The 26846-nt window shown below is 46.0% G+C and overlaps 3 protein-coding genes across 3 annotated transcripts; 1 reads left to right on the top strand and 2 right to left on the bottom strand.

Moving 5' to 3' along the window:
• Positions 1-8124: 8124 nt before the first annotated feature.
• PtA15_6A698 (uncharacterized protein) lies at positions 8125-11389 on the top strand (the record flags this gene model as incomplete). The annotated part of the gene is made up of 16 exons (XM_053170430.1): positions 8125-8195; positions 8269-8661; positions 8765-8784; positions 8852-9010; positions 9096-9138; positions 9216-9270; positions 9336-9380; positions 9451-9670; positions 9753-9775; positions 9852-9919; positions 10002-10078; positions 10171-10201; positions 10271-10329; positions 10392-10608; positions 10697-10832; positions 10910-11389. 16 exons carry the CDS (start codon positions 8125-8127, stop codon positions 11387-11389), a joined length of 2097 nt encoding a protein of 698 aa, XP_053021623.1.
• An 891-nt stretch (positions 11390-12280) lies between these two features.
• On the bottom strand, positions 12281-13695 carry PtA15_6A697 (uncharacterized protein; the record flags this gene model as incomplete). The annotated part of the gene is made up of 6 exons (XM_053170429.1): positions 12281-12470; positions 12537-12634; positions 12763-12902; positions 13006-13219; positions 13301-13479; positions 13578-13695. 6 exons carry the CDS (start codon positions 13693-13695, stop codon positions 12281-12283), a joined length of 939 nt encoding a protein of 312 aa, XP_053021622.1.
• A 5450-nt stretch (positions 13696-19145) lies between these two features.
• Positions 19146-26209, bottom strand: PtA15_6A696 (uncharacterized protein; the record flags this gene model as incomplete). Its single annotated transcript, XM_053170428.1, has 27 exons — positions 19146-19169; positions 19242-19369; positions 19436-19664; positions 19752-19887; positions 19977-20193; positions 20271-20329; positions 20393-20423; positions 20503-20579; positions 20664-20731; positions 20813-20838; positions 20921-21140; positions 21198-21242; positions 21327-21381; positions 21470-21512; positions 21611-21769; positions 21853-21872; positions 21960-22273; positions 24384-24511; positions 24653-24806; positions 24879-25014; positions 25104-25320; positions 25400-25458; positions 25528-25558; positions 25651-25727; positions 25813-25880; positions 25957-25982; positions 26065-26209. 27 exons carry the CDS (start codon positions 26207-26209, stop codon positions 19146-19148), a joined length of 2892 nt encoding a protein of 963 aa, XP_053021621.1.
• Positions 26210-26846: the final 637 nt, after the last annotated feature.

Below are 26846 nucleotides of genomic sequence, written 5' to 3'. Positions count from 1 at the left end.
CAGCAGAGGCTGCCTAGTTCTTTCTGTGCAAAGGTAGAAACGAAAAATTGGCACAAAAAGCCACAAAAGCCCCAATCTCTCAGGCAAGAAGTAGTTCAATCCGCACAGGTCATACAGCTCAAGAAACCTGAAAATCCATAACTTTGGAGGGTCATGGTGTGAGGGCTGGGCTACTACTCAGTTTGCTATATATAGGCTATGAAGATAATCCAAGAGGATATCTTGCCAATTGCTTGAATAGTAGCTTTACTCTAATGTTTTATTGCAGAATGCAAATGAACCTTGAATGCAATGAAATGATGTTTTGTATATAATAAGAGTTTTATTTCTTGGATAAAGGTTTTTGAGGAAACAAAGACAAAGAATATCTTGATAAGGAAAAAAGAAAGAAGGAGGGAAAAGATTTTCAGCTCTCTTGACCCTTCAGGGCTCCAGCAGAGGCTGCCTAGTTCTTTCTGTGCAAAGGTAGAAAGGAAAAATTGGCACAAAAAGCCACAAAAGCCCCAATCTCTCAGGCAAGAAGTGTGACATAAGTCATAAGTCCCTCCTTTGGAGGTTGCTTTGCTCCCCCAAGGAGGGACTTAGTTAAATTAGCCAAAGATCCCCAAAGTGATCCAGATTTGAATTTCCCTGCGAAATCTGAAATTCCAGATTTATTCGAAGTTCACGGGAAGTCCTCCATTACCCAAAATGACCGAAATAGTGGCCAAAGAAATTCCCCAGCAATTTGCTCATTTTTGGCTGCCAAGGCTTCTTTGACAGCATACCTCTGTTCAAGGTGTGCAGTGGGCTCTTTGGACTTCCGGCAAGGAAATTTGAATTAATTAACAGCGCAGGTGATCCGGTTGTCGGCGCCAGTGCGCGCCTCAGCGCGCTCACCAAAATCTGGTTAATTTTGGATCGGCGCCCGCTTGGGCGCGCACTGCGCCGCTGCCAGGAGATCAACTGCAAATTGCTAGCCCCCAAATGGCTCATGGAGAGGAAGCAAAAACTGTTGTAGCACGGTGTAATCCACTATTGGGATTACCCCATACTACCATGTAATATTACCTAACATGATATTACATAATGCTCAATCGTGCTTGTACGCTATGACACTTTGTACCGCGAACCTGAATGTAGCCTAAACAATCATAAATGAATATGGTTGTTGATTTGCACAAAGGGCTAAAAATTATGTACAACTAAAAAAACACAGGTAGGTACATAATTGGATGAGCGCATGCTGCCGTTGGCAAGGCATCATCACCGGCTGCCCATCGGCAGTAGTCTCCCTGGCAAGCGGGAACACAGTTTAACTGCTGGAACGGACCGGTTATTGAGGGGAAGAAGTACTCCTCACATATTGCTTGATGGCCGGGTAGCTGGTCCGTACCGGTCATCAAGGCTGACCTCTTGATGTTGGGTGTGTACCGTCTAATTTCTTGTACATCTGGCCATCAAGAGGAGTGCAAAATGCCCTCTCAATGGCCGGCGTTTGTACAAGTCATTGAGAGCAACGCACTCTACTCAATAGCCAGCCATCAAGAGGAGGTACACACTCCCCTCGATGGCCCGTCTGTTCCGGTCATCGAAGGGAGTTTGTAACCTGCTCTTAAAGACCGGATTAAAGGTACTGGCCGGTCATTGTCACGGGTGCACACTGCCTTCAACGACCTGGCATCTGGCCTTCAAGAACAACTCACGATGTCTTCGATGGCCGGCCCCAACCGGTCATCAAGAGGAGAAAAAACTAATCCCCTTGATGGACTTTTCGTTCCGGTCATTGAGCAGGGGGGCATAAGGGGTACTTCCCCCCCTCCTCAATGACTGGTCCGTGCCAGTATGACCAATACAAGCGCCGGCGATTTGCATCGGTCATACTGGATGAGGTCCGCCCACGGCTGGGTGGGAGTTTGGGCACCTGGGATATTCAGCAGACGTACTTAATCTAGTATGTAAATACTTTTTTTTTTTTCAGTCCGATAACCATGGGGATGTCTCCAAAAGGAGAATTGTTTAGGCTTTTTTTTTTTTTTTTTTTTTTTTTAAGTGAAATTTGGCCTATGGCATTGCACACTATGAATCTAGGTAACATCTACGTGAAATGGGGTGTACACAATACTTATGACAAACACAACTACAGGATTGCTAGTGTTATGAGAGGTGGGGGTGGATATTGATGTAAACGAGATAACAGAAGAGAAGGGGAAAGGAGAATTGAAAGAGAGGGGGTTGTGTCTGGGAAACCAGGGAGGTTGAATCAATGAGGGAGTTGTTCAGAGAATCGGTTGGAGTCGATGAGGAATTTTGCCAATGCCACCTCAGCTCTTTGATTGCCAAGAACCAAGTCGAGTCTATCCGCTCTGAAACGGATTCGTAAGAGCCGCAGGTGCCTTCGCAATGCCCTCCTCTGAACTCGAGCACTCGGGCAGAAGTTCATAAGGTGGAAACTTGTTTCTCTTGCTCCACAATTGGGGCAGAGTGGATCGAATGACCTGCAAATTTTAAAAAGATGGCTTTTCAGTGCGTTATGACCAGAAGCCAACTGATTTATCAAAGAACTAATGGCAATATGTAGACCCAACGAGACTGCGGGTTTGGGAGAGAGGCCTGCTGTTGCAGTCCAATGCACTTTTTTGAAATTTCCCTTGACGGCTAGATTCTGTGTGGAGGGGGACTCCAATGCATCCTTAGCAAGTTCATCCGCGAGTTCGTTACCCAAGATGTCCCTGTGACCGGGGCACCACACAAAAGTGATTTTCAAATGCCCTGGCAGCTCTGACAATGCCAACCATATTTGCTCAAAAAGCCATTGACCTGGTTTAGGGGCTCCCAAGTCGCCGGTTCTTATGAGTACACCTTGGTTGTCCACGAAGATCAATAGGTGAAGGACCGATGAATCCACGATCATTTTAGCCAATCCCAGAGCCGCCAGGACACCTGCCACCTCGCTTTCGTGGTTAGACACAAGCCTGTTGCCTCCTAATGCAAATGAGCTAAATGCATTTTTGGCCGGGCAAACAGCCGCCCCCGCACCTCCCTTCTCAGGGTGGAACGACCCGTCACTGAAAACTAGCAATCTTGTCGGGTCAAACTGATACATAGAAACAAGGGACTTAACCGCGGTAATTGCTTCCTCCTTGGAAGCTTCCAGATTCATGAATTCCAGCGTTCTCGGAACCAAGGAGCCGAAATCAAAGTAAAGATGGACCATCTCCGGGTCCATCCCCATCGCCTCTTCCACCAAGTCAGACGCCAGACCCACTCTTGCCGAGTCTGCAAGGCGTGTCGCAGGATCGGATCTGCTACGTAAAACAAAGGAGCGCACAATGTTGTTTGCTTTCAGTGTAATGCATTTCCTGAAAAAGAAGGCAAAACAGGTCTTTGAAATTTCATTAGCGAAGTCCGGTACAGCCGATCGATCTTGAATGAATTTGTTTGAGGTTGACTTGAAAACACCAAGGGTGAAGATACCCGCTAGTCGGTTGATCTTGTGTGCCAATGCTGTAACCTTGCCTTTGTTAGGAATGGTCGCCCAGAGAGAAGCCCCATACAAAATCCTAGGGAAGAGAACACATCAAATCAGCTTAACCCTGTCCGCTTCTTTAGTGCCCCAGCGAGAGTTGCCAAAGATCCTCAGCTGGTTTATTGTTCTGTGGGCCTTTTCCTCCAAGGCCTTGAAATTCCGATTGAACAGGAGTTTGCTATCGAGCCAAACTCCTAGCCACTTCACCTCGCTTGCCGGTTTGAGGGTCTGACTGCCAAAAGGGAACAAAACATCAGCAGCTATCTTTTTCTTGGTTAACCAAAGAAACTGGGCCTTGGCCTGATCAAAAATTGCACCATGGGTCACGCCCCACTTCAGGGAGCGGTGACCCTCCTCAATCAACGACGCCCTTGCTGAATCCGCCGTGTTTGCCGCGACAAGATGGACAACATCGTCCACGTAGCCTATTGACACTGTGTCTGAAGAATTAGAGAATGTTTTGTTCAGCAAGGAGTTGTTGTATAGAATATACAGGATTACCGAGAGGGGAGATCCTTGGGGGAGGCCAATTTCAATAGGGAACGCTTCGGACACAAAGTCATCGAGTCTGATTGTTGTCGACCTGTCTTTCAAGAAGTCTGCGATGATCAGCACAAGGTAAGTCGGGCATCTCAGCTGGAAAAGGTAGTGGATGAGTCTGGAGGGGTGGACAGAGGGGTACGCCAACTTCACGTCAAGAAACAGTGCGGCAACCACCTTTCCCTCCCTCCACTTATTCTTAACCCAATGTTCCAAAGCAAATAAAGCGTCTTCTGTGCCAGATCCCTTTCTGCCACCAAAATGTCCATCGGCCAACACGCCTGCACCTTCAGCCCATGCCGTGAGTCTTCTGGCCAGGATAAGCTCGAATAGCTTGCTCATGGAACCCAGTAGCGCAATCGGACGATAAGCTGCGGGGTTTGTATAGTCGGGCTTCCCCTGCTTCCGGATGATGGCGGTGACCGCAATCTTCCAGGAACGCGGATATTTGCTCTTGATTAGAATGTCATTGTACAAATCGGCCAGCTTTACTGATAGGGGTTCAGAAAGGGACTTAAGAAGCTCATTCGCCAATCCATCTATTCCCGGAGCCTTCTTGGGTCTGATTCGCCGGATCGCCGATAGAACCTCCTTCGTAGTCACTGGGGGGTAGCTAACGAACCTGCAAGATAAATCAAACTGAGTATCCGAGATGTCTATGGGTACTTGTGAAACTGAAGTGCCATCAAAAAGTAACTTAGCCTGTTGTGATTTCTCATGAACAACCAAGCCTCCTGGGCCTTTGAGTGGGAGGACTTCTCCTCCTGCCGACTTTGCGGAGAAACGGAGGACCCGATAGAGGTCGCCCTCTGAAGGGTCCTCCAGTAACCTCCACCAACTGCGTTGTTTAAGGGAGTTCACGAGGGAAAGGAAGTAGTTGTTCCATTGACGGTAACATTCAATGGACTCGGGCGACTTAGCTATGAGCATCCACCTTCGGTCGCTGTTCCGGGTACGCAAGACGGGGTCCAGCGTCTTACTGCACCACCAATTTTTGGTCTTGGTCCTGTCGGCTCGTACTCGTCTACCCAACGTCTCCTGCACAGATTTGAGGAAGGTCGTCAGCTGTTCGGCCTGCCCATCCGGCACATCACTTGCTGGGGGGTTCAAAGCAGATAACTTAGCAGATATAGATTTAAGTTTATTGCCATCAAGTTCCGCCCATCTGGGGGGGCACCAACAAAAAGGCGGGGTGGGCTTTTTGACCGAGAGGAGAGCGTGGAGGGCCTGATGATCCGAACCAAAATTCTCGCTCGAGACTGACACTGCTCTGACCAGCTTCGCGCCTAAGAAATTCGCCCAGGTCAGATCGATTATTGATCCCCTTCCTTTTGTCGAAAAGAAGGTTGGTACATGTTTAGGTGAAGCCAAACGAAAACCAAAAGCTGAAAGATAACTTAGCAGGTGCCTTGCTTCCGGTTCGACCTTCCGAATTCCAGGGGGGTTCCAGTGCCGATGGTGCAGATTTGCATCCATCGCAATGATTGTCGCGTGTTGCCTGGAGTAGTGCAATGTCAGCCAATTTTGCAGTTCCCCTACTGAGGAGAATGAAGACGGGGGATTGTAAATATTAAGAAGTCGGAAAACTTTCCCGGATTGGGTCACTTCCAGTCCAATCATGTTCTGTGATCCACCCTCCAGTAGCCTAATGGCCTCTGATGGAACTGATCGCCGAACGTAAATAACAGCCTTATGCCGCTCCCGCCAGCATGTCGGAGTATGCTCATAAGCTACAAACAAGCGCCAAGCCAAATGCTGCGGGGGGCAAAGATCAATCGGGTTAACCCAGGGTTCTTGGATGAGGAGGAAATCAAAAGAAGAGGAGGAATTGAGAAGACTTAGCGTGACAGCTTTCGCGACGTGGCAATTTAACTGTAAAAAAGAAAATGAGTCAGCATCAGGGTGAAGGAAAGAGGTTGCCGCCAAGGTGTCTTGACGAAGGGGATCAAGGAAATCGGCCGGAGGGGGGCAGGGTTGAGAGGTGGTTCATTTTGGGGAGGATGACGATCGGGGGTTCCGGAGGTTGTACCGATCATTGAGAGGGGGGGCGTTTTTTGTCGAACCAGGCCTTCTTGAAGGGGCAGGCCATGTTGAAAGGGGTGTGGTCGGCGTTGGTGATGCCTTCTAGCTTGTTCTTGATGCCTTCTTGGCAGAGGATGCAAGTCTTGACGCCGCCGATGCCTTCTGGGCATTCATTTGTCGGGTGGCTACACGCGCATTTAGCGCATCGCGCCGGCTCACGACACCATTTACCGAAGTGTCCCATTCTCAGGCATTTGAAGCATTGAGGGGGCCTCGGCTTGAAACACTCGGTTCGATGGTAGTCGTAGTTCAGGAAGATCCCTGAATTTTGAAGTCGGCGAGCCAAATCCTTGTTGGTGAAAGCCAACACCAAGGAGCCGGCCTTCTTGGCCGACGGCTCGTTCGATCCCATCCAGCGGACGCGGGCTAAGTCGGTCGCCTGGAAATTGTTTTCGGAGGCCAGCAAGGCGAGGTTAACAGGCTTGCTGATGTCAAAGGACTTAGGAACTCCGTGCGCCATGATCGAATACGTGCTAGGAGTTGCCTCAAGATCGGGGTGAACTGCTTTGGACCACACGTGTTTGTTGTCCATGAGCCACTTCTGGTGAGACTTGTTCTTCGTGTAAAATGAAACGTCACCGGATGGGAGCATGCTGACTCCTCGGACCGCGACAGCCTCCCCATCAACTCGTGCTTCAAGACCGAGGAGGGTCTCGTTCGTCTTCTGAACCAAATAGGCGCTGGGTACATCTTTCAAGGTTGTATTCGCCGGGTTGGAGTGGATGATGACCCGCTTCGGTTTCAGCGATGCCAGAACTTGTTTGGGTGGGGGACGCGTCGTTGGCGCGGCGATCAGACCAGCAAGCGTCGGCGGCGCGTGGATAGAACCATCAAGATTGGTCGACGCGGCAGACGCGAAGGACTTTCCTAAGCTTGTCCCGGGTTTGGGCCCGCTCTTCAAGAGTTTCTCGAACGCCGCCATGCGTTCGATGATCGGATCAACCTTGGCATCCATCTTGGCGTTGAGCTGATCGATGGTGGCCTCGAGGCGGTGAATCATCCTCTCGTTGTTCGTCGAGAGTTCCAGCAATAGGTCCACGAATTTCGCGTCCAACAAAACCGCGCCATTCGCGTCGCGTTCGCCAAGTGCCTTGGTGAGCAGGATGTGAAGGCTGGATGCGGGGGGTTGAGTGACCGGGCGGGGCGGAAGTCGGACCTCCAGGTCGTCCATCATCTCCGAGTCGCCTGCGTTTGGCGCGCCTCGAGGTGGGTCGGGGGGGCGGTGGGCGGGAAGCATGAGCTGCCCGGAAGGAAGGGGGGAAGGGAAGAGAGCTTTTCTGATTATTGGGGGGAGGGGGTGGTGATTTGTGGAATTTTCGGCGCGTGGGGTGGTGTTTTTTGTGGTTCGCGGCAGAAAAGTGTTAGGCTGGATTCATCCTCCCCTTTGTACCTACTATAAATACTTTGTATTTCTACCTTGAATATTCTCTACCGATAATCTTATTCTCTTTGCTCTATAAAAAACTACCGCAACCCACCTGTAGGGCCGCAGGCCAGCCACGCCGGATCCGACCATCCAAGCCGTCAGTGAAGTTGCTGGAGATACATACATAGCCACACCGACAAGCTTAAACGTCTAAACAGCAGAATTTGGCACTAATATTGACGCACCGACCCGGGCGGTCGACAACAAATGGATGTCTAAATGCAAGCCTCATCAGGCCTGAGCCTCAAAAATCGAGCTCGAGCTCGTCTCCCCCTCCCCCCATGTGACAACCATCCGGGTATGGGGGTGTTTCCAGACAATCCCGTGGAGTCCACTGGACCGACACCCGGGTGTTATCACCCATGAAAACACCCGAGGCGCGGGGTTTGGGTAACAGCTTTAACTGAGGCTCGCTGTAACTTCTTCAGCACGAAGGATGCCACCGAGGTCGGCAAAGAATTGCTTCCTATTGCTTCGACTCAAATGAAACATTCCATCGAACTCAAAACCTGTCAGCTCCAGGGAGATTATGTCAAGTCGAACCCGTCATCCGCGGGGTTTGGCATCGATGTCTGCTTTGGGAAGTTTCGTTTTCAGTATGAGAGTCATAGTGCAATCCTATCCACTCGGTTATACCAGGTATTGTCCCTGAGCTCCATGAAGCACACTTTGGAACAACTTGCCCCTTCACCCTGACGCCTTGAGCAATCAGTCCGCTTGTTGATTGCCCTCCACTGATCAATGTGAATAAATACCAAGCACATCCCTGCCTTCTCTTTTGGACACCGTCCTTTAACAAACACTATCTTCCAAATCCGAGGCACTCATTTGCAAGGATGGCACTAAAAGCGAAAGCAGGCTACCTATCTTGGGCTTTTTGCCTGTTGCAATTGGCGGTGGACTCGATGGCCAATGTACAAACTCCTTTTAACACCACCGTAGGGCCCTTTTCAACCAGCACCCTTGTCAATTCACGACTGCCAGGCACCCACTCGTCTCCGGCAGGTTTTGTCTCGGCACTCGGGTCCAAGCACGGATTCGTCTCAGCACTTGGGGACGGACATCTCTACCTCAATGGCGAGCTTTTCGACTTCAGGAGCTTCAAGTGAATTCAATCTCTTCTTTCCCTTGCGTGCTTTGGAATACCTTGCCATTGTGTGCTGAATTAAAGAATTTTGTTGAACTAATTATGCCTTCTTGTCTTTAAGTTGCCCCACTCTGTTAGGCGGTGCGGAACAGTCGTCGATTTTTCTTCCCAAATAACTGGATGCTGAAAATATGCCGTATCCAAACAGGTGTAGATTTTCAAGTACGTGACTATGTAGAAACGATTTCGGCATTTGGGACCCCAGTGACCCGCACATATACGCTATATGTGGCCAACAACATGTTCTCAGACGGCCAGCAGCCACCGTCCTCGTCACACATTCTTGGGTGGGATAGCTACACCAATGGTAAGATTTTCACCTTACGTATCAGCTCCATCTTTTCAGACGGACAAAGCAATGCTAACAAACTGATTTTCCTAATCAAAATCAGATTGGATATACAACGAAACCAATTGGAGGAGTATAGATAAAGCGTGAGATCCAGCGCCATTGTCAATTTATCCTCATTCTCTGATGCTGAAAGGATCCTTCCCGTAATCCATTTTCACAGGCTACATCTATCGCGCCAGCATGGTGTCAGAGTTATAATCCCCATTATTAATCAAGTAAGTACTTGATAGGTTAAGCAAAATTAAACTTCTTCTGGAGGCTAACTTATCATGCCAATCAGGATTATGGGCCTGTCGACACCAACTGGGTTGGGAATTTTAATGATGTATTTTTAAATTTCCTCGTTGTTTTATCCATATTTCAAGGCTGTTGAGTGCTTTTGTTTTAATTCACAGTTGATAAGACACAGGTACAATATCCAAAACTACACGGATGCCCAACGGGCAGTGGATTGGTTCACCGACCGCGAAATGATAGTGGGCTATAAACAAATAATTACCTACTTCCTCAACCGCATCAACACATACAATGGAATCCGTATCGGAGATGACCAGACGATCTTGGCATTTGAGACGGGAAATGAAATGAATTGGGGCAGGGAAAATCAAACTATTCGTACGTCCAATTCTTTACTACATATCCAGAAATTTCTTGTGCACACTCTGACGCCCAAACTGGCAAACTTGCATGTTTCTAGACGACCGACCTGCCCCGGCAAACGTCAGTCCAACCCTTTTTTCAATACATGAAGAAATGGTTAAGTTATATCTGACCGGTGTTGACGGTCAAAACGTAGTGGACGATTGAAATCGCGAAGCACATCAAGTCACTTGCTCCAAAGACTTTGGTAATGGATGGCAGCTAGTACGTCAATCAATCTAAACGGGACATTATTGTCGTTCCGAAAAACTAGAAGCCACTAACCCATGGCACGTTTTCTGTGCAGCTCGCGGAACCCAGCAGCGGCGTGGGAAGACGAAGTGTTGGATTGCCCTTATGTAGACTTGTATTCTTATCATTTTTGTAAGCCTCTCGGTTCTACTGGACTTCAGCAAGGCTAATGACTTTGTTGATAGAAAGAAGAGAGAGCTGACTTCACGTGAACTAACATGCAGATGGTACGGGCGATCTTCGGGCCTATCCGAGGTATAATTCTGATTACTTATGTTTATTCAAATGGCTGCGAAATGAGCTGACGATGACATGAAACACCAGCCTGGAGGAAAAGGTGCGGGCGCACGGAAAAACTTTCATCGTCGGCGAACACGGCTTTTGTGCGTTTGTAGTAAACTGCTACTTCAGTCAGCCGTCTAATTCGTATTTTCTTTAAACACAGATGACAAAGTTGAGGTGTATGAGTCTTTTTACAAAAACGCTACTTGCGCCGGTGCCCTTGTTTGGTCACTTCGTCCACATTCCGAAAATGGCGGATTTGTTACACACGGCGAAGGTAACAACATCTTTAGTTACCACGCTCCGGGATTTCGAAATCAAACCTCAGAGAAATTCGACACTCAGGAGGCTGACGTCATCTCTATGACATATGATGCTAGGTAGATCTTTCCTACTTTTTTTATACAAAATAGCGCTTCGTAGACAGCTCACTGAGGATTTTTATTTTTCGCCGTGGTCACCAAACAGCTATCGCGTCCTTGAGCTAGAGCCACCACCCAAACCGGTACCTGGCCCCCCAGAAGCATTCCTTGTTACCAATGGCACGCATGCCGGTCTGTCATGGAGAGGCTCAGCTTGGGCGCAACAATACCAAATCTTTGGTGTAAGGAGACTTTTATATCTGATCCTAGAGTTTGTTTCGAAGGTGCCATATTATCAACTGATGATCTCTTTTCTCAGGCCGTCCTTCAAAATTTGCACTTTAATCTTATCTCGCAAGCCATGCAAGATAATGTTGAAGCTGGCCAACTCTTCGTTCCACTCGACCCATCAGACCCTACAAAACCAATCACAATCACTTTGCCTGAGTCTTTGCCTGAAAAATCTCATGCAGGTTACATTGACACCAAGTGGTGTCTACCAGGATCGCCAGCACCTTGCCCCATCAACGTCAATTTCGCAAAAAAAGATGACGGCCCTCAAAAGCCGCTTTCTAATCAGACCCAGCCCTCGATCCTCTCCGATCCAATAGGTGCTGCTCAAGACATTTACAGGCGTCTGCTTCCTATGGGTCCACCTCTTCCAACGATCCCACAACCTCAGGGCTCATTTTCTGGCGGTTGGTTCTCCGTTCGCGCAATTAGCGCCGATGGGATTCCCGGAGGTATTTCTCAGTCTGTTTTCCTCAATACAGAATGGAATGCAAATCAAAATCATTGAAGTCAAATGTTGAAGTGGACAAAATTCTATCTCAACTACCATTTCATCCAAGATACAAATAGATCCGTGTTGAAGAGTTTCATTTTTTTATTTTCCTCAACTCATAGCATCTATGTCTCATTGCATATAACACAGCTGTCAATCCTTCATGTCCTATAGTTAAATCTATTAGCAAGCATATTTATTCTCCACACATGCATAACATTTTATTCGTAGGGTTCACTCTGAATCACCCAAACCGTAATGATGTAGCTCTGATATTTTATGATAACATGTCTTGTCAATCCCAAAGTTTTGTAGATTCCTTTCATGAACCCCGCTGGTAGCAAGTCTCCCTATCTCATTACCAATACAACCTTTATTAGCATCGTTTTTTTGGCATCATTTTGGGTTTGATTATGATTGTTATTTTTGTTTTTATCATTGCTGTTACATTGGGATGCTTTCTTGACCTCATGTGGTTATTGTTTTGGTCATTCTGATCATCATCTTTATTCATCATCAATAGTTCTGGCTGCAATCCTGAAGCTACCTGGCTTAGTATCATTCTGTCTAAGAAGTGTGCAAGGGGCCAGTCGATGATTTCTTGGTAACATGAACGAAAACAAATGGTACTGTGGGGGGCAAGACAGAGCCCAAACCAAATACTTCAACGGCAGGGTTCATCAATCTCACATATTATAAGCGTCAAGAATTATCTTCTGTTATAAGCGTCAAGAAAACGTAAGTTGAGCCAGCGTTGGCATAGCAAATCAGAAATTTCTGGTACAAATGAAGTGGTTATTAGACGAATAAAATATTACCGGTGCGAAGGGATAAAAAAGCTTTCTTGATCGCAGCCAGGTTGCCGGGTGGGTGGAGTTGGACTCGAAGAAAAGCCTGCCTTCTAGGTCAACCGTCATCTTCATCTTCCTCATCTAGCTCTTGGGTTGATTGAAGTCGAGACCGTTTACTCCGTCGTCTTTCATTTCGTTCGATCGTGATTTGAGTCGATGTGTTTTCCGCATCGCCTTCATCTACAGTAGCTCGACTTGCTCCTTTCGGCGCATCTTCTCCTATCATAGTGTTGTAATTGAATGGGCTGAATAAAGCAATCAGGTTAGAGATCTTTCTTCCAGATGTCTTCGGAGTGATGAGAAAATTATACCTTTTGCATGATGGACATACGTGGGCTTGTTTCGTTTGGTTAACTATACACATTACATGCATTGCTTTCGGACATTCCGAATTCGGACATTTGAACCCCTTTTGACGAAAGAAATGGTGCAAGATATGGCACAACGAGGGTACAACATCAAATATAGAAAGCATAAAAATCAATCTACTCTGCCTTTGGACGATGAAAATGGGAAAGGGAATCCTCATGACTTAACTCGCATGACTATTTCTCTACATGCAGCACATTGCGGTGGCCTGTCTTCCTCGTTGTAGTTTTCATCGATGTACGATTTCAATTCTAGTTTTGATCGGATCGAGAGGGAATAGCAGCCAGTTCTGGATTTTGATAACCAGCCTATATCACACAAATCATGATAAGATGCGCTGATACCTGTCCTTGCCCAAGTAGATCATAGAGAACGAGTCGGGTAGAGCGGCAGGTTCAAATTTGGGCATACCTCGGTTGACCAATACGCATAAGAATTTTTCGGCATCACTCTTTTTCATGACTGGTTTCAAGGTAGAAGTAAGTCGTAAGCAGTCATGATGAGAAATGCAATATCTGTAATTTGCTGAAAGAATAATCCGGTCGACCATCTTCTTATACAAGCTAATCTCGGTCGGATTGAAATCAGTTCCAAATTTTGCAGTCCCATCTGATCTAGTGTTAACCTTAGCCCCCAAAACCATAAGACCCGAAAACTTAATATTTAGCTTGAAGTGCTCTTGGGGACTTCTTTGGGACGAGCTTACCATGGCCATCCAACGTTTCGTCTTTAGACGTCGAGTACTACTGGATTCTTGTTCGATTTCATCCATATCGATTGGTCCTAGACCTTCGTCGGAAAGGATATCGATACGGAAACCAAATCGTTCGATTCGCTCGTTGATTTCTCCGTAAAAAGAAATAAAAGCACCATCTGTCACTTCAGCTATGGAGGAAAACAGGAGCATTGTAAGTGAAAAAGATTAGAAGGATCAGGTTGTTTATAGCTTATACTCTGACAGAATCAAATCAAATTTCGCTCACTTCCAAGAATACCAGCCGATTTCTTCCACACCTCCAACCATTTCTCGTAAGGAGCCACGCGTCGTAATAGCATGGCATGGATGAGCAGATGGTGCAGCTCGGTCATTTCAGCGGACATGTCGGTGGTGTTTGAGGGCCTTCTTCTAATTCGTTGCCGTTCTTCGTTTTGGTCGTGAAAATGGCTTGGAAATTGTAGTTGAGATGGAGTACAGCGAAGAGAAAATTATCCTGGTGCCCAAAAGGAGCTTAACCGGAGCCCCGTGCAGGGGACCCGGAAGCCGCTTAGCACCCTGAAGGGCCGGGGCTCATCCCCGACCTTTTGCCTTGTCTAATCTTGCAGCGACTGGGTGGCCCGAACTAAATTGTGCATCAACAGAAGTTCCCGTGCTCGCGGGGTGCGAGCCTAACTTAACACAATTAGGGTGTTCAAAGTTGACATTGATAAAATCATAACACCATAAAATCATAAAATTCTGAGGTGAAAAAAATATGTACACCCAAACACTCAAATTAGAGCAACATTTCTAAAATGGTACATATAGAATCATCATTAGAAAGTTTTATGATTTTATGATTTTATGTAATGAAAATTTTATGATTTCAACTTTGAACACCTTAAATGTTCCGAAGGAGGGACTTGTGACTAATGTCAGAATTTTAGCCTGTGAGCTTGAGGCGCTTTGGCAGGGAAAAACCTGCCCTTAACATTGCCCCACCTTCCTGGAGGAAATTCTTTCAGCCTAATAGACCAGCCGAAAGGCCTGATTTTTATCCATATTTCTGCACTCAACAGATGTCTAGGGGTTGTGTACTTCGCCATCCATAAATTATTGAAATTTCTATTTTTCCAAGAGATGGCCCTGGGATTAATCTTACTTTTTCTGCAACCTTTCCTCTCATCCATCGGACCATCAGTGTGGATGTGTGGCTGCTACGACCCCTGTACAATTTGAACAAGGTGCCAAATGGTCAATCTGTACAACCCGCAGTATAAGGGATACCACTGATTATGGAATAACTGCCAAATACAAGCTGAGAGAGACTCTCACTAACGCACCAGGGAAGGGATACTATTTCTTCAAAATATGCAAAAAAAGGACTTCTGCAGAGGCAAGATGGATGCCTTCATGAGGAACTTCACAGCATTTTGATTGTCCTGATGGTTTGGGAGCTATAAGCCTGAGAGATCCCAAGAGGCCAAAAAAGCCACAAAGCCCAAGCTCTCAGAGCATCTGCATCAGTGGATAGATTAGCCTGGGATAACTAGCTTGGATTACAATTGGAATAGGCTATTCCAATTGGCCATGTGCATGGGTGGGAATTAGCGGGTCCAAGGCTGTCAGAGGTTATGTGTTTGGCACCTAAACACACAAATCTCATGCTTACAAGCATGATGAATATTCATTTTGGGATCAGTACCAGAATTAGCGGGGTCTAAATCTAGACCCCACTAGTTCCAAATGGAGCTCTGGGTCAAGTTGATCACCGGTTGATCCAACCTGATGCAGGTGCGGGGTCAAAGTAAGTGCCCTAATGCGGGCTAACTTGGCACCTGATGCGGATTCTCTCAGGTAGGGATGAAACCGGGTTGGGTTTGGGTTGGAAAATAGTGCCCAAAACCAACCCAACATTTAGTGTGGGTCGGGTCAGGTCAGGGCAGATTTGAAAATATGCTGCCCAAACCCAACCCAACATCATAATATTTTGGGTTGGGTTGGTTTTGGGGCATGGGATAACCCAACAGGTATTGGGTTGGCCCGACCTATTAGGCGCCAAAAACCCCCAACTTGACTGTTGGAGGCGTCATAGTTAGGTCACTGGCTGACCCAATTAGGAAATAGGCTGCCCAAACCCTACCCAAAACCTAGTGGGTGATCTGTGGCAGGTTGGGTCAAAAACCAAAACCATTTTTTGAGACAAAAGCCAAGCCAAACCCGGCCCCAGACACAACACGGGTCAGGTGCCTGGCAGGTTGACCCAACCCACTTTCAACCTTACTCTCAGGCCACCAATTAGAAATTGCTCACAAGCCCCTCTTTCAAGTCTTGCTTTGCAAGGCGGCTTTGGCGCACCGGGTACCTTGGCCCCTGGGCCCTGAAGCAAGGTGATTGTGATAAGTTAGGATGCAAGCACCCCTCTGACTTGCACACAATTTTGGAGTTCTTGCGTGATGAGTACCAGCAAAATGGCTGGAAAGACCATAAAACCCCTCAGAGGCTGGAAATACCATGAAACCCCTCAAATGACCCCCAAACTCTCCAAAATTTGAGAGTCCAATGGCAGCTTGAGAATCCTGATGATTTCCTACGTATTCTGAAATTTTAAAATTACAAAAAAAGCCACCAATCAGGTTGAAATAACTTGTAAATTTGGTCAATATGTCACAGGGATTCCAGATTGCTTGCAGGGGAAGACCACCATCACACCCCTTTCACAACCCTCAAAGCCCCTTTAGAGACTAAAAAATGGATTTCTTGAAACACACGTAGAAACCTCAATAATTCCACTTTTGACATTACATGACATTAAAGGCTTGAAAACTGTTATGTAACCTTTATTGGTAACATATCTACCCACCAATCACCATTGGCAAAAGGTCTAGGGTTTTGGAGGGAAATCTACCTTTTGTAGATTTTTTCTGGGAGGCCCACAGATCTTGACCAGAAGTCATCCAGTAAGAGGATAGATCTTGACCAGAAGTCATCCAGTAAGAGGATACTCAAACTTCTCAACAGTTTCCCTCTTGGCCGGGAAGTAAAGTTTTCTCATGCGCAAAGGATGTGCTGATTTTTGGGGGGCTCTCCCAAGGCAGGACACTCCTGGCACATGCTATGGAAAATTAACCTGGAAATTGCCATGTGGAATTTGATTCCTTGCTGTTTTGAGCGTGTGGGATCACCAAAATCCTAGTGCGCAAATAATTTTCTGGTGCGCAAATGAAAGGCATATTATATTATTGGATTTTCCAGGAAGCTTTGAACAGTTCATTTTCTTTCTGTTTTGTTTTATGGATTTATTTTCAGTTTCCAGATATACTTTGGGCTTCAATATTCCACAGCCCACAATTAATTGCAGCTTGTGTAACAGTCTGGTGCTTGTTTTGTCCCTCCGTTTGGGCAGAGGGCAGAATTATCTCACCACCATCAGTGGCATGAAAGGTAAAAAGCTCTCTCTGGTTCCAAATATGAGCTTTGTTTTTGAAGTATACTCCCTGACCATTGTCTAGAGGATGATTTCTGAGGGATTAGATTTATCCTTGGGCAACACCTTTCAAGACTAATAATTATGGGACTCTGTTCATCCTAGGCGGAGGCAGTTGGGAGAGGGCAAGAAAGTGCTGTTTAATTTGCCCTCTGTGTTGGTCCAGATGATGCACAAAAGGAATTGAAAGGTATAGCTTGGGTTGGGTAGGTTTCACAAGATATTCCAAGGTTGGAAGCCTGATGGTGGTTTGGATGGTTTTTTGAGGTCCAGAAACAAAGAAAAAAATGGTAGAGCAGACTCCACAAAACTCAAACAATGAAGATTGATAAAAAGTTTGATGGTTATTCTTTGGATCAGAAATTCCCCATGCCAACCCATTCTCCAAGTGTGGAATCACACTTGAACTCTGGGCTGAAAATGTCACAGGAGGTTTCATTATCTCCGTGAAAAGCACACAGACCTCACAACAACACAAACAAAAATAAAGCAAAAAACTGTCAAAAACAAGAAACATTAATGTTGGAGCCAGAAAACTTGATTATTGCTCAGATCAAACCATGAATGTTGAACTCCGTCTACGGCGGACCTTGCAAACCAACCCACTGCTGGAACTTTGGGGCGGAACCTTGAATATCCCGCTGCACCTTCTGCATCTTGAAGTCTGCCTTCTTGAGACATCTGTGATCCTAAAACTTCTGCAACGGTGTGGACACCACAGCTTGAAACAAACATAAAGATATGGGATCTGCAAGGTTCTACCATTTTTTTGTTTTTGAAAGTGTCCAAATATGTCCGGTATAATATCAAATCCAATCTTTTCAAAGGCAATCTATGTAAAATTTGGTGTTCCCGTTTGGATACACCATTAGAGCAGCTCCACCGCAGGAGCTTTCCGCAGTGCTCAATTTTTGCCATGTTTAGCTCCCAAGGTGATGTGGCTTGCTGTGGCATCCACCACACATGAGGTATCCTGAGAGCTAAACTCAGCTTTCACCAAGCCCCAAGTGCATCTAATTGAATCAGTGGCTGGGTTTTTGAGGGAGTGTGTGTTTGGGGTGGTGAGATGTCAACAAAAGTTGGGGTATCACAGGGGCTATTGAGGAGCCCAGGTGTTGCCATGTTTGGCATCACCTGAGCTCCCAAGGCTCCCAACACAAGCTAAATTTGTGAGAATACCAGCTTAGGGGAACGGCGCCTAACTCATAAATTGAGGAAGACGCCGTGAACTAAATTAGCTGCGGAATCTGGTAAGCAAAAGCGAACCATTTCCGCAGTCCAAATTAGCGCCGCGGGAGTCGTCAAACTGAAATCATCTTTTGATGCAAGCAGGTCCGACGCACGCAAGCAGCAAGATTAGGCTCACGGAAAATCCAGGCCCCCAATCTCTCATCACGAGAATCTCAGCAAGCACCAAAGGTAAGCGGCTGCAGAGACTCGAGATTGATCAGATAGATGCTAATGCTCTATTCCGCAATCCTAGACAGAAACGTCGAAGACACGCAGACCAAAAACTTTGATACGGCTCAAAGAGCAGGAAGCAATATTGGTAAAAGTTTTGAGTTCCAATATTGGAAGAGGCTAAAGCAAAACAAGGAGCTGATGCAACGTGTCTATTCTTGTAGACTGCGTTGTGTCGCTACTTCGCCAATTGGCCGACGCCAAGTGAAATCACTCAGGTCTCAAAGACCAGCTAAAGTAAGGCTTAAATGAACCTTCAGGAGAGATCAGAGAGGTGACATGAGCTAACAACAAACGTCACCCATGGCAGACTGTCGACAACCGACGCAACCTTTCTCTGAATATATCTCAACCCTTAATCTCAAGTAGAGAGCGGCTCTGTTCCTGCTCTTAGGTACATTCCCTTACTTTTATTCTTCTCATGTTATCATTTTGCATCAGAAAGCTATTGTACATAATCATAGTTACTTAGTCTGATCAAAATGAAATACTCTTAGTTCTTTGAAGTTTTTCAAATTTCAGATAGCACCCCCGATGGAGTTGCGTGTGTCACAAATGGGTGGATTTATGACGCGCGACCGCCGGGGGTTTTAAAAATTTGGTGGCAACGGGGGCCAAACTTTGGGTCGTGCTCATAAATTTGGCACATTTATGACGTATAATTTGGTGCGTCCAAGCGGGACCTCAGAATTATAGAAGTTGGGGTGGACTCTTTTTGTCATTAGCCCTGTTCCAATTGAATCATAATTTGAAAAGGTTTCTGGGCGAAATTTTACAAACTGATTTAACATCATCTATGTTTTTGAGGATTCTGAACAATTTAACAAATTTATTTGAATTTTATGCTAAGTGCTATAAAAGTATAATTAAGATTTGTGTGAACAGGGCTTTGTAAGCAAATCAGCTTCACTCTATATCTCCCAGGTGCGCCTGCCATTGTGTTTTAAGGAATATGGATTCGGAAACACCACCAGGAACACCATCGGCACTAACTGCACGCACCGAGAACCAGCCACCAGATATAAAACTCTTTTGAGCAATGGGATTTGGTTGGCGGTTTTTTACTGAAATCTGTTCGGGTGGGGGACTCATGGGCTTTAGACGCCGGTAGTTGATACGAGGTTTCAGGTCTACAAAAGATTCATCCTCAAGTCAGACAGTCGACTTTTGCGCGAAAGGTAGGTACTGAAAATCACCCTCTTGTTTGGCAAAATGGATGTCTCCACATGGAGCTGATGATCCCGGGGGGCACCACTTGGTGTCAATCCAACCTGCATGCGATTGATGGGGTATTGGTTCTGGTAAATTGATATAAATGGGCTTTGTGGGATCCGTGGGATCGAGTGGTACAAAAAGCTGGCCGTCGTCAAAATTGTCGGGCGTGTATCTTGAGATAATACTAAATTGTGCATCTCGGAAGACAGCCTGTTAAAAGCAAGCTCGTCAGCTGATGAAAATCCAAAGATCTGATGGGCGTATTCTGTCCAGATCATTGTTTCAAAACTTGCTTACACCAAGCACTTGGTATTCCTGCGCCCAAGCTGCTCCTCTCCATGAAATACCTGCATGTGTGCCATTGCTAACGAGGAATGCGTCTGGGGTCGCAGGAATTGGTTTCCGAGGAGGGCTCAGCCCAAGGATTCTGTAGCTACGTGATATCACCATGATCAGAATGTTTGATGTGAGCTATCGCGTTGATGGTTCATGACGATATAGTTAAAATCATCTAATACGCACCTGGCATCATAAGTCAAAGAAATGACATCGGCTTCTTGGGTGTCAAAGTTCTCGGAGGTCTGATTCCTGAATCCCGGAGCGTGATAGCTGTAGATGTTATGGCCTTCGCCGTGCGTGACAAAGCCCCCATTTTCGGAATGTCCGCGCATTGACCAGACAAGAGCACCAGGGCAGGTGACATTTTGGTAAAATGCCTCCCATACTGTGATTTTGTCATCTGTGGGGAAAAAAAAAGTTAGTAGCTCTAAGGAGCAAATCCAATCACAATTTTCGCGGCAGATCCAGGTATCCTACAAAAGCCATGTTCACCGATGATGAACGTCTTTCCGTGCGCCCGCACCTGGTTTTCCAGGCTGGATTTACATTTAGCAATCAGTGAGTGTTACAATGCAGTTGAATAGAGCCATTTTTCTTACACGCGATAAGACTGGATCTCACCCTCCCCATCTGCATATATTCATAAACCTTCAGTTCTTTACCCGCAAAGATCAGTCTGATTAGATTAAAATAGAATCGACTGCCTCACAGAAGTGGAAAGAATAAAGGTCTATGTGCGGGGAAGCTAGGGCTTCTGCTTCCCACGCTAACTTTGGATTGCGCGAACTGAAGCAAAAATCATACATAATTTCAGGACCCGGAGAGACGCAACAAATCAGGAGCCTCAATGCTAGAAGTAAGGTAGCATACTAGCTGCCATCCATTACTAGAGTGTTGGGGGCAAGCGATTTGATGAACTCCGCGATTTCAATCGTCCACTGCCGTTATACACCCAATTCTGTTCAAATCCATCCACAAAGAGATTGCAGCAAATAAAATAAATAAATATTTGGACTGACACTTGCCGGGGCAGGCCTGTCATGAGCTATCAAAAGATTAAGCATCAGGCGTCAGGATATGGGCCACGGGATTGCACACCTCCAAGCTCACGGATTGGTGAACCTTACCGTCTGACCCGTTTTGATATCCCCAGTTCATTTCATTTCCCGTCTCAAATGCCAATATTGTCTCGTCACTACCAATCCGGATTCCGTTGAAGGTGTTGATTCGGTTTAAATAGAAGGAGATGATTTTTTTAAAACACCTAATCATTTCGAAGTCGGTGAACCAATCCACTGCCTTTTGCGCCACGGTATAGCTTTGGATATTGTATCTATGTCGAACCAACTGTGGAGGGATTGATGAGAATTCAAACGCGCTAAAATCCGAGAAATTGAAACATACATCATTGATATTTCCGACCCAGTCGGAATCATCAGAGCCGTAATCCTAAAAGGTATGCAGATTTGGACACCAGCATTAGTCAATTTACCTCAACAACAGTCGCAAAAAAAAACCACAAAGCCTGCCTACTTGATTGATGATTGGGATTATAAGCTTGACACCATGTTGACGCGCTAGGTCCAACCTGCACGAGTGGGGATAGGTCATATGGATTGCCATGTTAACACAGAGCAATGCATCTAGCTGGACTTGGGCACTAAATCTATCCTCACGCTTGGTCTATATTCTTCCAATTTGTTTCGTTATATATCCAATCTAATTTTACACACCGGAGTCATCATTTCATTGTTCATTCCACTTAACAATTGTTTTGCGACCCAGAAAGTCAAACAACTGAGGCAGATCCTACATACCATTGGCGGAATTGTCCCATCCAAGGATGTGTGACGAAGACGGATTTTGCTTGCCGTCCTTAAACATGCTGTTGGCCACATGTAACGTGTATGTACGCGCAACCGGGCTGCCAAATGCTGATATCGTTTCGACTAGATCGCGTGCCCGAAACTCCACACCTAGTTGAGTAGGCCGGATCCAGCAATTCATTAAACAAATTTTGTGTCGACTAATAACCAGAGGCCTGTTCAGTGTTACGCACCATTGAGTAGAGTAGGGGTGCTTTCGATGGAAATGTAACACGTAAATTAGGATAATCCAATTCTCAAGCGTCTATTCCATACATTTGTAGCGGAGAACGTAGCTCACTTGAAGCTTCTGAAATCAAACAGCTCTCCATCAAGATAAAAATGCCCATCCCCAGGCGCTGAAACAAACCCAGGCCTAGATCCACGCGCCGAGGTGTACTTGGGTTTGTGCAAGTATCTCCGGACGAGTTTGGTATCACTGCGCGTGTCGTTCAACGGCGCACCTGCAGGCAAACTCAAGGGTTCTCTCGCATTTTTCATTGAGCTTATTGCTAATCGCCAAAGACAGAACCCCCATATCAGGCATCTTGCTCGTGCTTGGATCATAGTTAGAACGTTGAGAGGCAAACACGCTTCGTTCTTGCCGAATTTCGTCTGAAAAGTGTAGGCGGTATTAGAGAGCGTATGTGATGGTTGATTAATGTCGGCGAAGGGCCTTGGTGGGATTCCGTTGACTCACTTTGCTTGATGGCGGAGCAAGTGCCCGATAGCAATTTCACGTACTGTTTTCAAACTTCTAGAGCGAATGAGATCCTGGAGCGCCAGGGATTTCGTATTTTCGAATCTGTCTATCTGACGTTAAGGACTCGCTGGAACTGAATCTCGTTGACGGAATGTTGCTTACTCAAAAAAATTCTTCAGACGAGCTGTTGCGGAATGTGCATATGGGAATTCAATGGAACGAAGCAGCAGTAATGGGAGGTCTCTCCGAGATCATTTTGAGGTCAATTGACATTGTGACCTATTGGTAAACGCTTAAATAAATATGGACATACAAAATGTTACCACTCAATCTACACACCAGTGGTCCAGCCCGTTTGCATGTCACCTCATGTGTCACATCAGGTCACATCTCTGGGATGCTCTGGGATGACCGATGGAAATACGTGCAGGGAAGTGCAGGGATGAATAATGGAGTGCTTTTGCAATCATCAATTGTGTTTGGTCCGCTTGGATGGTTGGTCACGGACAGCAGGTAGAGCGGGAAGAGTGTTGGAGGTATGTGGTGGCCAACTCATGCCCGCCTCCTTGGAAGGGTCGTACATAGGTTGCCCCATTCACTTCGGATTGTAAATAAATATGTAGAAGAATAATTAGGAAGGACATGGCATTCCGACAAAACTGAGTCCTGGGTTGACGAGGCCGCCCGCTACAATTGTGTCCTCTACGTATTTCATACCACTTTCTCATCACGCCATTATAAACTCCGCATCGAAAAAGTAATCCTCAACCACACACATGTTTTAAGCACTTGCGACTTTCCACCCTGTCTGCCCCAATATGGGGCTAGGGAAACGGTTTTCCACTTCATGAGTTTCTGTCCACAGGCTAATACCCAACGGGTGACTCTCCGGAAACATTTGCGACATCTCAGAATCCGTTTCAATGCGGGACAGCTCGACAAAACCCTCAACAAGCGGAAAGCTGAGGTGGCTTCAGCACGGTTTTTACGAGACACACATTGATTCCCCGAGCTTTGGCCTGGTGACTCTGCCCCTTCCTCCCCTTCTCTTATTCCTCATTTTCTCTTTCTCAAGATGTTCCGAAATCCTCTCAGTTTCCTTTATCTCACCAGCGTGTTTTGCATAGTTGTGTTGGGTGAGAATTGTGTTTCTCCTCTTTCACAAAGATATTACCTAGATTCATAGTGTGCAATACCATAGGCCAAAATCATAAAAAAGGAGTTGTGAAGTCTATGTCAATGATCATGCCATACCATTACCATTCCACCTCTTTTTTCTCGCCACACCCGGGTCACTTGGCCTTGGATGAACCCTTATGTCTTGCCATGGGATATAATGGGATATAATTTTGATGGATGAAGAGCAAAGTTGCCTCTTCGCAAAAGTTGCAAATATTCTTATCTAAACTGCAAACACTCAGCAGTCCGGCTGGTCCACCGCTGGCAGAGGGCAGGCAAGAGTGGAACAAGCAAATAACAAGCCCGCTGTGGAAGACAGAGTGAGAGTAGGTCCCAGGGTAGATGACCGGATCCGCTCCATCTATGAGGTATGTATTTGTGGTTCCGAGATCGAGTCAAATGGCTCACGCTGTGGAATAGTGTTTCGCGTCTGCTTTCGCGCTCAAAACTCGATAAAAGGTAATGAATACTCCCCTAACGCTTTAGTAAAGTGATGTACATAACAGCGAAGATATAATGAAAAGATATAGCTTCTCCAAAGAATTAGCCATGACTCTGTGGAAGTTAATATTTAAAACAAATTAGTCCCACCACAAGTCAACACCTATTTACAGAACTTAAGTCCTCACAATGTATTGAAAACTGTTACAACTTGAACCTTCTAGGTAGAAATCATAAATTTGTAGTGTGCGATGCCAAAGGCAAAACTCAATTTGGAAAGATAAGGTTATAGTAAGTGCATCAACTCCACTCGTTCTCTCCCAGATACCCCTGCCATTGTGATTTGAGAAAAATGGATTCGGAAACACCACCCAGAATGCCATCGGCACTAACTGCACGCACCGAGAACCAACCACCGGATGGAAAACTGTTGTTAGCGGCGGGGTTTAGATCGCGGTTTTTCGTTGAAATCTGTCCGGCTGGGGCAGTCATGGGCATCAGACGCCGGTACGTGATAGGAGGTTTTATGTCTGCAAAAAAAACCTTTTATAGTCAGGCAGTCAGCTTCTGCAAGAAAAGTGAGTACGGAAAATCACCATCTTGTTTGTCAAAATGGATGTCTCCACACGGAGCAGATGATCCCGGGGGGCACCACTTGGTGTCAATCCAACCTGCATGTGATTGATGAGGTATCGGTTCTGGTAATTTGATATGAATGGGCTTCGTGGGATCCGTGGGATCGAGTGGTACAAAAAGTTGGCCGTCGTCAAAATTGTCGGGCGTGTATCTTGAGATAATGCTAAATTGTGCATCTTGGAAGACAGCCTGGTGAAAGCAAGCTCGTCAGCTAATGAAAATCCAAAGATCTGTGGGGGTATTCTGTCAAAACGTGCTTACACCAAGCACTTGGTATTCCTGCGCCCAAGCTGCTCCTCTCCATGAAATACCTGCATGTGTGCCATTGCTAACGAGGAATGCGTCTGGGGTCGCAGGAATTGGTTTCCGAGGAGGGCTCAGCCCAAGGATTCTGTAGCTACGTGATATCACCATGATCAGAATGTTTGATGTGAGCTATCGCGTTGATGGTTCATGACGATATAGTTAAAATCATCTAATACGCACCTGGCATCATAAGTCAAAGAAATGACATCGGCTTCTTGGGTGTCAAAGTTCTCGGAGGTCTGATTCCTGAATCCCGGAGCGTGATAGCTGTAGATGTTATTGCCTTCGCCGTGCGTGACAAAGCCCCCATTTTCGGAATGTCCACGCATTGACCAGACAAGAGCACCAGGGCAGGTGACATTTTTGTAAAATGCCTCCCATACTGCGACTTTGTCATCTGTTGTCAAAACAAAATAGTAAGACGCTCCACAACGCAAATTGAATAACAATTTTCACGGCAAATCCGGATGTCTCACAAAAGCCATGTTCACCGACGATGAACGTCTTCCCGTGCGCCCGCACCTGGTTTTCCAGGCTGGATTAACATTTAGCAGTCAGTGAGTTTGACAAGGCAGTAAGTCTTGTATAATGACAGTTTTCTTACGCATGATAAGCCTGAGTGTCACCCTCCCCATCTGCATATTCAACCAGGAGAATTCGTATTTTTCTGTTTAAAACCGATAGAGCGCCCAGCCTTACTAAAATAGGATAGAATTGAATGTCTCACAGAAGTGGTAAGAATAAATGTCTATATGCGGCGAAGCGAGTGTTTCTTCTTCCCACGCTAGGTCTGGGTTGCGGGAACTGAGCGAAAATCACGGATTATAGTCGTTTAATGAGAGAAACCACAAAACTTGAGAGCCTCAAGCGTAGGAAAAAAGTGACATACTAGCTGCCATCCATTACTAGAGTTTTTGGGGCAAGTGACTTGATGAACTGCGCGATTTCAATCGTCCACTGTAGTTTTGTATCCAATTATGTTCAATTCCATTCAGGGAAAGATTGTAACAAACAAGATAAAAAATAGACTCACGCTTGCCGGAGCAGGCCTATCATGAGCTATCAAATGATTCATCATTGGATGGCAGAATATGAATTACGGGGTCGCACATATTCGAGATCACGGATTAGTGGTGCTTACCGTCAGACCCGTTTTGATATCCCCAATTCATTTCATTTCCCGTCTCAAACGCCAGTATTGTCTCGTCACTACCAATCCGGATTCCGTTGAAGGTGTTGATTCGGTTTAAATAGAAGGAGATGATTTTTTTAAAACACTTAATCATTTCGCGGTCTGTAAACCAATCCACTGCCTGTTGTGCCACGGTATAGTTTTCGATATTGTATCTATGTCGAACCAACTATGGAGAAATTGATGAGGACGGGAGCGCGCTAAAAAGTGACAAAATTGGAACATACATCATTGAAATTTCCGACCCAGTTGGAATCGTCAGACCCGTAGTCCTTAAATTTGGATGCCACCATTAGTCTAATTAACTAGTCACAAAACGCTCCCACAAGGCCTGCCTACTTGATTAATTATTGGGATGATAAGCTTGACCCCATGTTGGCGCGCCAGGTCCAATCTGCACGGTGGGGCAGGTCAGAAGAATTGTGAGATAAAGAAAGGCATCTAACATGACCATGGCACTAAATGTATCCTTACGCTTGATCTATATTCTTCCAATTTGTTTCGTTATATATCCAATCTAATTTTACACAGCGGAGTCATCATTACATGGTTCATTCAATTTCTAGTTAACAATTGTTTTGCGACCGAGAAATTTAAGCAAATGAGGCAGATGGTACATACCACTAGCGGAATTGTCCCATCCAAGGATGTGTGACGAAGACGGATTTTGTTTGCCACCCTTGAAATTGCTGTTGGCCACATGTAAAGTGTATGTACGCGAAACCGGGCTT

Source organism: Puccinia triticina, chromosome 6A (genome assembly GCF_026914185.1).
Source record: "Puccinia triticina chromosome 6A, complete sequence".
Taxonomy (NCBI): Eukaryota; Fungi; Basidiomycota; class Pucciniomycetes; order Pucciniales; family Pucciniaceae; genus Puccinia; species Puccinia triticina.
The sequence above is the reverse complement of the archived record's forward strand: the minus strand, read 5'-3'. Positions and strand labels throughout refer to the sequence as shown.